The following is a 12,718-nucleotide window of genomic DNA, read 5'->3' on the forward strand; positions in this document are numbered from 1 at the left end:
ATTACTATGCAAGGCAACACGAGGCAACTCGCCGTACGGGTTTGGAACGGGCTGCGTCTTAACGGTGCGGCTCCTAGCGACTCTCTGTGCACTGCTGAACAAGCAGGATTCGCCTGACCGTAAAAGAAAGGTGATTTTTGAAGCCTGCGTTTCATGATCTACTGGGAAAACCCAAAGTCGGAACAACGTGGTAAAGAAGCAACTGGGAAAAATGACATGGAAACGCACCGAAAATTTAATTTAAAACAAGTTTACGTACCACGCTAAATCTATCCGTGGCATAACCCACTAAAGCTAAAGGAGACTAAACCTGGGATGAACATATCCCTCTGTTTGCAAGCTACAGCGCTCTAAATTATGCCAGTTAGAAAACAACAGCTCCGACAGCTTCTAACGAGCCGTACAGGGATCCAGCACTGCTGTGCTGTGAAAAACCATAAGGCAAGAGAAAGTAGGGCCAGAAGCAACCAGATCAGAGCACGTGTCCTTCTGCAAGCACCGCATACAGTCCCCCAACAGAAGAGAGGAGGTATTTGCCTTCTATCGTGCTGCGTGTGTGGCTTCGGCTGGTGGGAGCCGGCGGGAAGGGAAGAGGAATGACGTGTTTAAAAGACTCAAATAGTTTCACTTGAAAATGCATTTGAAAGAGCGAACGGCTGGGGCAGGAGCGCTCGGGACACTGATGCTGAATGCATTTATCCCGCGATTCCCGAAGAAGCAACTACAGGAACTACCCAACCAGAAGTGAGACAAGGAAAGGAAAAACTATGAGCTGGAGGCTCAGTGAGGTGTAAATCTTCCTCGCCCGCGGGGCAAGCTGTACTGATTTTGCACCGGATGGAAGTCCTGTTGGAAGAGGAGGACAGTCAAGCCACCTCTCAGCAGAATCAGCTTCGAAGACTCCCCGGCTCTGATGGACTGCACTGAGGCCGCCTTTCCGCGCTCTTGCGATCTACCGGGGGTGAATCAAGCATTGTCTCTGCGCCGGGGAGCGCTGAAGTGCGGCTTAGGTGTGGGAGGAAAGATCCTGCTTGTTCATTAAAAACGATGATCCTGGCAGAGTAGGACGCGGCACGTAAGTGAACTGCACAACAGCGTCGCTCTGTTCACGGTGGCAAGCGGAAGTTAAGCATACTTTACTGAGCAAATGCTGACCCTGCTTTGGAGACTGTGCACAGGGTAGCATCAAACAGATGCTAATACTTCACCGGAAGAAGATTTCATTGCGTGCCGAGCTAGAAGAAAATGGGACAGGGCAGAAGTATACCCTGTTAGGTACTGAACATCCAGCGGGCACCGAAGTGGTCTCAAAGCCACATTTCCCAGGCTTATGGCAGGACGCTCGGCTTCACCTCCTGGCGTGCCTGACTCATGTCAGCATGCTGCTAGCTGTAGTAGCGCAAGTCATTTAGCAATAAGTCATCATACCACCACAACTAATAAGATATGCATACACGCCAGCATCCAGAGTATAAGCTCTGCATCATTAATTTGCAACTGCAAACTCATACATGGATGACAAGACGACATTTGCTTTATCAGCGTCTTCAAATCTAGCTGAAAGGGGCTGGGGGGGGGGGGGGGGGGGGGGGGGGGGGGGGGGGGGGGGGGGGGGGGGGGGGGGGGGGGGGGGGGGGGAACAACCTGCATTTACAGCTGTACAAAGCTTGGGAACAGTAGTTTTCATACATCCAAAAATTTGTTGGCAACTGTTTATTCAAACACCCGTCTGATCGTGGGCATGTAATACAAGAGCAAGGTAATTTTCTATCCGCTGAACATCAATTTAATACTACATACTGATCACAGAACTGACTGCAGAAATATGTGCCGCACAAAAGCACACCCACTGATCCATTATCTTGTAAATACACTACAGAGGTTTAGGATGTTCAGACTCATCTTTGTGCGTGGCCTACAAAGTAGGTGGCGGCAGAAACTTTATAGGAGGGTTTGGAAGCTTTTATAGAGCTGACACTTCGCTCTAGGCCGAGTAAATGAAACAGGAAAGCTCTCATAATTGCCAGGAGACTAAACACTTTGCAGAAAGCCATATTTTAATGATTCACTCAGCCATGATGAGCTGCTAAATATTTGCCCTCTTACAATATCAGCGTCTGAATTCAGTGAGATCTGGAGATGTTTTTAGAGTAGATTTGAAAAAGCAGCAAAAGGACCTTGAATGACTTCTCTGAGACAGAGAAACGTGAGGTGCTTTGTTAAGAAATGCGTATTTTCTTTTAAGCCCGGTCTAATAGAAACCTGTAAATAATTTGATTCTCAGATTAAAACCGAGCAAAAAACAATAAAAACCTAAAAATGGTTTCAAGCCACAAAGGAGAATGAAGGTCCTTTGAGGTCATATTTTTACTCAAAAGTTTCCAATTATCACCTCAAGCACAGGAAAAGGAGAAAGCTGCCCCAAACTACTGCTGTTTTTAGCATGGGGGAGCAAAAAGCATTGAAGAGCCGTGCCTTGCAATAAAGCTCTTGCCTGAAAAGAAAGCAAGACAGTTCTCTAGGTACCGCTTAGGGGCAGAAGCAGGTACCGGGTCACAGAAATGAAAGGTTAGAAGCGAGTTTTGCTGACATATTGCTTGGGGACCGTGTTGTGCGGTAGCACTGGAGGAAACAAAATGCTGGGTTTTTTGGGTCCTAGTCTGAGCAATGCTGTAATGACGTGCTATCTGGCTTCTATCTCCAGCTCCCCTGTGCAAAGCAAGTGTTTAGCTTACCATGAAATACCCTCTCTAATGCCTCGGCATTACCCGGGGTAAGCACAGTCACCTCCTCCTCCGCTTCTGGGACTGAATCATGCCCATGACATCTCGTTGCTCAGACCACTCACTTTGAACATGTCTTAAAAGGTTTGACCCAGCAATTGCACAGGAAAGCAATTGCTCCTGCACAGAGCATCGTGAGGGTCTAACGCTTCCAGCTTCATTCACTCCAACCTAAAGAGCTTTTTACGCGCACAACACGCGTTTCGAGGGGTTAGTAGCATGTATCGGAGCAGATCAGGGTCAAGAGAGGTAGGCAAGTCTGGATACGTCTGGGATTCGTATCTCGCCCAAACCCACGGGTCCTGAGCATGAGGCCTTGAAGCGGTGCGTCTTTTCAGACCCAGCCAGCCACCCCTTTCCAGGGATTATTTTACCTTGCGGGTCGGGTGAGCCAATGCCTAGAGCAGCGGTTCCCGAACTCTGATAGATTGTGCACCACCGACCGAAAACGTGACAACCTTCAGTACCACCAGCAATTTTTTCAGTTGAACCTTTTTGCCATATAAAGTATTTATAATAAGCCTGTTAATGTGTGGCACTGACAGGTTGCCTGTGTACCACTGGCGGTACCCATACCGGAGGTCGGGAACCGCTGGCCTAGAGCAATGGCAGTCGAGGAGAGGCATGCGACTGACCTGGCAGGAATTGGGGCACGGGTTTTCTTTATCCGGTGCTTGCTTTGCTTTGTTTCCAATTAGCTGTTGGGCTTGTTATGGGGGCAGTGACTTCTTGTCTCTTCTCTGAACTAGGTGCTAATCTACTTTGTGGTCTACGGGGACTGGAGAACATGCTCTTCGCCTCCTTACCCGTAAGCAGGTGTGCAGGACAGGCGAGACTGGGGTGGGCAGGGGACAATCTCCCTGTAGGCCCGGTGCAAAAGAAAGGAGTGTCCTGAGACCGCCCCTCCTGCCGTGCACACGTGCATACCTGGGAAGTCCCGCAGGGTGGCTCCTTTCCTCCTGACTGCCTTCAGGACCCGGTCCGACACAGCAAGCAGCTAAAAAGCCCTTTCAAGGGAGCTCACCGACACATCGGTATAGCAAGGAGGGAGGCCAAGACTGACGGTAACGTGTGGACAGAACTTCCCATCGAGCCCCTTGCAACCAGAGGGCAAAACCCACTTTGGTGGGGCAGGAAGTCAATCCCAGATCCCTTGAGTCTTGTAACCACCAAGGAGTCTTTCCTTCTCTCTCACCTCCGTTGGACTTCGGAGATTTAACGGTGCCTGCATTTGACAGCGACTCTTGTCATAGTTCAACTCCCGAGGCCGGGGGGATTTTGCTGAGCTACGAATTGATACTTGAAAGGCCCCACAGGTCTATAATGTAATAGGCAGGCCTAGAATAAACTGGTTCAATTTGGTGGTCACGAACTTCTACGAAGCTCAGGTACAGCAATATTTGTGGAGAAAAACATCACAAAAAAATGATTGATGACTTTTGGGGGGGGCTGTTTAATTTGAGGTCACCGGGGTTGACAACTGAGAAGAGGGACAGGGGAGACCTCTTGATAGGAAGGGATGTAATCTCCGTTTTATTGAACGGCGGCTCTAACTCCCTGCTGAAGGCAGCCTGGGAAGCTCTGTGCCGCTCCCGAACAGTGGGAAGCAATAAAAGCGCTAAAAAATGGGTTTCAAACTTTCTCTTGGATACAGCGATAGCACAGCAGAGCAACCGGTCTGCACACTAAGGAAGCTCTTGGAGCACATCTGGGTCTATTAGCCCCAGCTTACACAAAAGACTCAACGGGAGCCTTCAGACATTAAAGGCCACCCGAACACTTTTCAAAATAGTGGGGCAGTTTAACCATTTTGGCCACATTTCACCCCGAGTAATCTTTTGTCTGATTTCAATTCCCTTTACTTCAGTTCCCCATGATAATTTGCCCCTTCTTGAACTCGAGGCCGCATAGTTTTGCCAGGCACTGTGAAAAAGCAGCCAGTATTCCCCGGAAAGGGCTGCCTTTCCTGCTGTCCTTTTCCAGGCAGCGAGCGCCTGGTGCAGCGCATTGCGCCGCTGGTGACATAGAAAGGTCTTGGGGACGCATTTGGCTCTAGGGAAATACAAGTTCATCGTCGTTACACTCTCTCCCTACGTGTCCTCGGTGGTTTCCGTGCTCCAACATCCGCTCCCTGTAAGGCACGTCTGTAGAGACGAGCCTTTTCTTTCCAATAATAAAAAAGGTAAGAGACTTTTAAAATATCCCGCTAACTTCCAAATATTTCTTCTTGGCAGCATTACACCATCCTTGCTCTTTGTAGCAGAGCCGTCTTCATCGACTCTTCACATGCACGTAGCTTGCTTTCCAAAGTGCACTTCTAGCAACAGCCAATTTATGCGAGGAAGCCAAGCCGCTCAAGGCATATGAGAAGGTTGGAGGCTCATAACACTACAAAATATTCTGCTGGGAGCGATGACAGGGAGAGAGCTGAGGCTAGCTTATCTGGTACTTTGTCCTATGAACTGCCATGTTAACATAGAGCCTGCTCACAAATTAATCCAGTGTTGAACACGAAAGGTCACCATTGAAAGATAAACTCTCTTTCGATAAACTCTTGAGAAATTTCTAAGTCATGATTCATTATGACATTTGCCTTAGCATATGGTGTATTACGCTGAAGTGGATTCAGAACGCCTCTCCAGGAGGGAAAAGAGAGGGCATTTTGTTAAAGCATGACCAAGTCGGGCAATGAAATGCCACGCAAATAAACTCAACCAATTCAATACCTAGGAAGAGGGAGATTGGGGTGGGCGGGGGGGGAGGAAATGGAGAGATGTAGGTATAAGGTTACTGCTGTACATGAAAAACTTTGCAGGATACAAGAATTAAGATCAATCCATTGCAGGCGTTTGCATACTGTGGAAGTAAATTACACATGATGACAAAATAACACTCTTAAGCACCGCGAAGGTACATAGTATTTCAAAAAAGAAAGAAACCAGGTGAAATATTTAGAGAGGTATAAAACAGGCATATCTGTTTCTCTTGGTATACAGTCTACATTTAACATTCGGTCATAAAATATTCCCCCCCCACAGGGTTGAGAAACTCAAGCCTCAAAACTAACATAAAAAAGTAAAATAAAATGATAAAAAAAATCCCTGTGGGCGACTTCTTCACCTCAACTATACTTTCTCAAGGATCAACAAGAGCCTGATCCAAAGCCCGCTGAAAACGCTCTGCTCAGGGATTTGCAGGCTTTGCAAGGCGAGCACGAGCGTTAGGATACCGCCGACTCGACCGGGCTTTGGGTGAGGCCCTTGAAGAACGCAGGGCTTTCATCATCCATCCAACCCTGTAGGATTAGTAGAAAAACGGCAGTCAAAAATCACGGACCCAAGTTAAAGGGCTGAGGTGCGGTTCTGTAGTGGACTGAACTGGCATGCAGGCCCGGTTTCGTGCGTCATTAAATAGGCGACGAAAAAAAATCATCTTTTGTTTCCCCCAAAGGAATGAAATGCTATACAAACCTGGGCTCTTAAACTGATCCGGGCTGGGAAGGTGGTGGAGGGGGGAGTTACTTGCTGAAGCAGCGTGCTCGCTACGAAGCATCTGAGCCACCCGAGGCCCCATGGAACCATAGTCCGCATACGATAACGGAGCCCGTTGGTCACCGGGCGAAGAATAGAAACCGTAATCAGGGATCCCTGGAGATACAGTGACTCTATCATTGTGGATACTGGATCGTTTCTTATCATTAGTCTTTTCAACGTTATTTTTTTCTTTTCTTTTTTTTTTTTCTTTTTTATTAACACAAATAAGAGAAAGAACACTGCAATTTAAAGAGAGAACGGTGCAAAACTTGATTAGAGCAACTCAGGCATCTTATCCAAGCCAGCGCAGGGGCAGAGGCAAGAGGTCTTCAAGCTTAAGACACACCGCCGGAGGATGGGCCGGCTTTCCCCTGCCAGCGGAGCACACTCTTTTAGCATGAAACACAGCATCCCAGTTATGACAGTCAGAAATACATTTCATAATCAAGAGCAATGGCTGAAAGCGGAACTGAGCCAACCGGAGCTACCTTCATCGTAGTTTAGCCAAGCCCGCTTACCCCCATCAAAAATATTTGTGGACACATCTTTGTTTCTCAAAGAAATGCACGCATTTCCCCCCAAAAGCGAGCATCGGCATACACCCAACAGGACACTAGAATAGACACCCTTTTTATCTCAGCATCAACGGAGCCAGATTCTCCCAGTTACATCAGCATGAATCCAGAAGAACGAGTCACGTCACGGGCCTGACCGCAGCGGAAAGCCGAATCTGGCCCCTAAACATTCAGCATGCATCTCACTTTAATAGAGGGGTCGGGTAGCAAATGCAGACGTATCTTCGAGTGCCACACGAGAAGCAGGGAGCGGCTTGCGTTTAAAGGAAGGAAAATCGTGACACGCTCCTCTGGAAACAATTTCTGTGCGCTGGATAAATCAGGCTCCGAGCTGATTCCTTCAAGAGGAGCCCATTTGATGGGCTTTAATAATAATAATAATAATAATCATAATAAAAATAATAATAATAATAATTTAAAAAAATTAGCAAGGACGAAGATGTGCTCGCTCTTTGCATTGCAACGTGCAGGCTGCTGCTGCAGGAGGACACGCCGAACACCTGCAGACCTGCCGCTCCTTCACAGCTATCACTGGTGACCACTAAAAGCAAAAGCAGACCTGAGCTTGCAGTGGCTGCGTTGGAGGAGAAGGAAGAGGCGGTGGTAGAGGGGGGTGCAGAAAAAACAGGGAAGGCAAGAAACTCCGCCATCTCATGACCAGCAAAACGCCCCCCCCACCCCCGGACAGACTGCTGCCTGGGCTAATTGCAACCTGGCCCCGGAGTAAAAGAAAGCGCGAGCGCACAGAAGAACCGAGTGGGTTTTTTTCATGCTGTGACTCAAAAGGTCTTTTCTCAGCTGAAATCTCCCTCCTCGTTTCAGGCCCCGTTGCTCCGTGGGCTCTTTTTCGCCCCGCGCCCATCGTCTCTTTGCACATTTTGTTTTTCCCGAGCTCCTCTTTGCTCCTGCTTTACTCTATGGCGGTTGCACATGCTCCCCGACAACTTGTTGAGCTCGGTCTCTAATTTCCGGACGGCTCGCCCCTCCGCCTCCCCAGAAGAAAACAGCCAGGCGCCATTTGGCAGGCGCTGCCGCCATCCGCGTTTAGGATGACAACTACACGTGCTGGAAAGCAGCAGGGCATTTCCCAAGGAACGATCATTAAGACAAAACGCCTTAAATCAAAGCCATTACCCGCTGCTGTGACTTAGGGCTCGCAAGATTAGGCTGCTTCAGTTCGTTATGAAAAATTCATACGACACGCTGCAAAACAGCTCCTGTTCTTGCTCAAAAGGGGTAAGCGTTTAACGTTGCCGGTACAGATGTCAGTGGAGGCTGGAACAACACAGGGCGACAGGCACGTCAGGGAGATGCCGTTCGGCAAGAAGCTCTTAACGCGGTCGGAGCTGGCAGCGATGAGCTGGGGAGGGGTAACGCCGGATGGCACAGCCCCGGAGGCAAGCGGGAGCCACCGGAAGATGCCAATGGGCGACTCGTCGGGCAACCCAATTCTTTTGTTTGTGGTTTGGGGGGCAGGGGCCCAAGCTGCAACAGGATCTAGAGCCAAACTTTCATAAACTTGGAGGCTATTTTGGTGGGAGGGAAGGCTGCTCCACAAATCAGCTAATCTGGGGTTCACTTGGATGCCATGTCTCATAGTTGCTTGGGTTTAGGTGCACAGATGGCATGTTTTATTATATATTAGGTCCTGCTGGGACTTGAGCCCAGAGGTTCCTGGCTGGAGGGTCTTACCCCTCCATTTGGGGTATATATATACATACATATATACATATGCACATATATTTATGGCTGGCACAGGCAGCATAGAGTGATACACGGACATCCTACATTTTCAAAGGCGGCTGATGGTTATGGGGCTGCCGTTTTTTGGTGCCAACTTGAGAGACCGAAGATAAAGGTAGTTTTTGGACATCACCGAGGCATAGATCATAGAAAGTCAGGGTTGGGAGGGACCTCAGGAGGTCATCTAGGAGTCCCCTGCCTTTGCAGGGGGACAACCTGAACCACCCATTGCTCTAGGTACTCGCACACGTGTGTGCAAGTTCAGGTCTCATGCTGCCGTGCACATAGTGCCGCAAGGAGCAGAAGGCGCTTCCCTCCCTTACGAGGCTGGAGGCCTCCATTAGTATTTGCACAATGCTTTCACGATACAGAGGGTTAAGTAGAGGTAGAGGAGCAAATGCTGCAGGTGGAGCCGCGGGAGGCGTTGAGAGGGTGGCATCTCCACTCACAGATGCGAAGATACAGGGTAATTAGTTCTCCTGCCTCAAGACACTAAGATGAGCACAGTACACTTCAGCATGCTGTACAAACATCAAATAATTTCATATCTCCACCCCTCCTTGTGAGCATTATTAGTATGATTTCCCCCATTTTCCAGGCCAACATAGTTTTCAGAGGAGCTGGGCATTCACACCCGTCACTGAAGTGAGCGCGGGCTGGTCCCCTGCCACCACTGACATGGAACTTGCCTGAGGCCACGTAGGCAAGACAGTGGCGGAGATGCAGGTGCCCTTGCTCGCTGGTCCTATGTTCGGGGCCTTAGAGGATACCGCCTCTCCGACTTCTTACAGCAGTGGGGCAAACACAATCAAGCTCGCTTTTAACCCCTGCACGACGTGCCGACAGGCCTCTGGAGCGCTGCTACTGCGAGCAGGCAGAAGAAGCAATAAAAAAAGCCCGAGTTTCCCTCCCTGCGCACACGAGTGTTTTCCAGAAGGGACCAAGGGCAGCAAGACGGTGCTGCACGGGCACAGCGGACAGCGCCTCTTACAAAGAGCCCGGGAGAAGACGCGGAAGTCGAGCGATTCCAGAAGCCCGAATCGTTTGCCGAATGCTACGACCATTGTTTCGATGTCACACGTCTCAGGGGGAGATGTACAAGTCGTAGAGGAGGCGGAGGGAAATAAGGCATCCTAAGTACCCTCTCCTACCGGAGCCCAGCAGCAAACAGAGCTCCCTTGCTTATAATTCAAAACCAGAGACCGTTTCCCACCAGCCAGCTCAGACTTGCCCCCTGGAAAAATCAAGCCGTATTCTTTCTGCTTCGTACATCACCGCCCCCATGGGGCCTGGCGACCACGGATCCACGGGCGAGGCACGAGGCCGTGACATGCAGCTGTCTCTCCTCCGCAGGGCTCTTCGCCTGGCACTAACGTGGCCTGGAGTTCGTCAGCACAGTGAGTAGCCACGCACCCAACAGGCACTGCGAGCAGGTATCTGCGGTAACAAGGTATGCTATTTTTCTGCCTGCCACTGCTCTTCAAAAGGCTGTTCTGTCTCCGCCGTCCCTCTGGAAATGGCTTTGCACATCACACTATTGCTCGGATAACAACAGAAAGCAGCGGGTGATGCGAAGTACCCTCAGCCTGGCAGTCACGACTGGAGCGAGCAGCGTCACACAAGGCGCTCCTGTCCACACTATGGCTTGCACGAATGACTGACCTCACTTCCACTAACAGCAACAAGCCCCGACACGGCTCACACCCACGCTTTTGAATGATCCGAACCCCTGCATGGCTCAAACCCACACTTTTGAATGACCCAAAACCCCTGCACGGCTCAAACCCATGCTTTTGAATGACCCAAACCGCTGCAACTGTGTGCGGGGCTCCAGCTACAACGTGGCTGTCCCCGCCTGTCCACTATATAATGCAAACCGAGAGTCGGGGCGCTGCAGTCCCGACTGCATTTACATCCAGGGTTCCGAAACCCAAGTGCTTAGGAAGGAGAGAGAGAAATGCCTTGGGGCACGGCATAAAGCTTCCTGCAGCAGCTGTGCAGAAGCGGTACTGTAGCGAGCCTGCCTCCCGCCTCGGTGCTGCCCGAAAGCTGTACATCTCCACGGGCCCCGTCTCCTCCACGACAGACGAACGCATCGCTCAGCTTCGCTGCGATTCTTTTTGGCGAACCATCAGTCTTTATTGCCTCATCCCATTTTCCATATTGCAAGTTAATGGTGTCACTCGCGCGCGGGGGCCGGAGCGCGACACGGAGGCCGCGCGAAGCCTCGCTCGTAGCCGCCACGATCAGGGAGCCGGCTCTTGTCACAGCCCTTACAAAAGGATCTCCACTCGAGCGGCTCATCTTTAATCATTATAAAAGCACAGAAGTTTAATCCATTTTTGATGTACGCGCTAATAGCTTGGTGTCCTTGAAGTTCAAAGTGGGCTTCGTGCATGTCGCTAATTAGCCGAGCAAGCAGCCATTCAGCTCCCTCTCATGTTTCTAATTAGATTCTTAACAACAAACAAATGTCGACCTTACAAAGGCTGTGCTACATACTCCTCCATTCGCTAGACAGGTTGGGAGGGAGGCCACTTCCACGTTTGGGCCCCGCCACCGCCGGAGCATCGGGCGCCCTCCGGCAACACCTTCCCTAACCTCCGGGACGGACGGTGCTGCTCGGCTGCGCCGTGACCGAGGGACGAGGCAAGTCGTGTCCGTGGTGCGGGTATACGGATGGTGGCACCAACATAACCAAGGGAAAGCCAGCTGGGCAGGGGCTGGGTGTTGCGAAGTCAAGAGCTCTTCCAAAACGCCCCCTCCCCTGCCGTCACCCGGGAGCGCGGAGGAGGGTCTGGAAGGAGTGGGGGTGTTCGAACGTGCCAAGACTTTGGTTGCACGATAACTTGGAGGGCTCCATCTCCCCAGTGACGGGGCGCAGCTGGTGGCTGTGGTCTTGTGCCGGCATCATCTCGTTTGCCCCGAGCGCACGGGGCCATGGAGCGACAGGAAAGCCGGGGGCCTGGCAGCATTTGTGCTCCCAACCATTGTTGGGAGAAGCTTCAGAAGCGCCCTCCCTAGCCCCCGCCGTGGCATGCCAAGTTGTGGAGGACATGCTAGGGGATCAGGCAACCGGGTGGCTCTTGGATGTACGGAAACACAGTCCCCAGCCCAGCACGGCTGCAGAACAAGAGCCCATGCCTTGCAGTATGGCTGCGGCCCTTCCAACAGGCATTACTGATGGGGCACCACGGGGCAGCCACGTCAACTCCACTAACGAGGGCATCTCATTTTAAGGTTAACTGAGAAGCAAATACATTTTTCAACTAGACCTCGCGTGCAATGCTTAGGACTGTTTTCATTCACTTTTCCTCTAAAGAATAATAGAAGGGAGGGAAAAAAAATGAGAGCGCTCTTCTGCTATCTCCCATAACCAATATGAGAGCGGGCCAAATGAATAAAGGCAACATTGGCTGTATTGTAATATTGACATTACTGTGATCAGCAGTGAGGTTTCCTTTCCTTCTCATGCAGTATTATGGTGCGTGGCACATCCTGGGAGAAGGGACCTGTTTCTTCATAAGTTGCACCCTTTCCGCTTCAGAGCTGGGAGGGCCGACAGGACCCAAGGGGTTTAGATACCCAAATCACACTCAAAGCAACTTCCACTAAGACCCTTGGAGAGCTCATCCCAATTCTTTTCTTGGGCTCTCCCAATTCTTCTCTTCTTTTCTTTGCCTTCTTTCCTTCAATCACTGCTGACGCACCTGCCCCAAGCTCTTCTTAAATTATTAACCTAGGCTCCGATCTTTCAAAACCCACGGAAACTGCTTAACGTTGCGGCTCCAAGCTGGACCGATGAGTTCAGCCCAGCAGGGCCACTTCTGGGCACAGACTTGCGCGTCGATTCAAGATCTCGCGACAGCGTCCCGAGAAGCACCGAGCACCCTGACCCCCGTAAAGTTCGCCGGGCATCACAGGTACCCGGTGCTTCTCGGGATCTGAACCCAGGATAATATCAGATACGTATTCCCAGCCTCTGCATCCACTCTGCCAAGAGGCAAACGGGCTGCAGCCACCTACGATCTTGTTGCATTGTAAAATCATTTCCTAATCATTTTTGCTATTTAAAGCAAGGAAA

General features: G+C 50.5%; 1 protein-coding gene across 22 annotated transcripts in view; it reads right to left on the minus strand.

Annotated features, from left to right (window-relative positions):
- Positions 1–12,718, minus strand: part of MSI2 (musashi RNA binding protein 2) — a 339,949-nt gene that overhangs the window by 9,188 nt on the left and 318,043 nt on the right. For 11 of the 22 annotated variants that reach the window (XR_003095316.1, XM_014522719.2, XM_025210413.1 and 8 more), the window contains one exon: positions 6,254–6,430. The exons of the other annotated variants lie outside the window; for them this stretch is intronic. Coding sequence is in view for 10 of the 11 variants with exons in the window: in XM_014522719.2 (XP_014378205.1) it covers positions 6,254–6,430 (177 nt within the window). In the remaining variant the exon portion in view is untranslated. The remainder of the gene's footprint in view (positions 1–6,253; positions 6,431–12,718) is intronic. 22 annotated transcript variants of the gene reach the window in all.

This window comes from Alligator sinensis, unplaced genomic scaffold (assembly GCF_000455745.1).
Source record: "Alligator sinensis unplaced genomic scaffold, ASM45574v1 scaffold118_1, whole genome shotgun sequence".
Taxonomy (NCBI): Eukaryota; Metazoa; Chordata; order Crocodylia; family Alligatoridae; genus Alligator; species Alligator sinensis.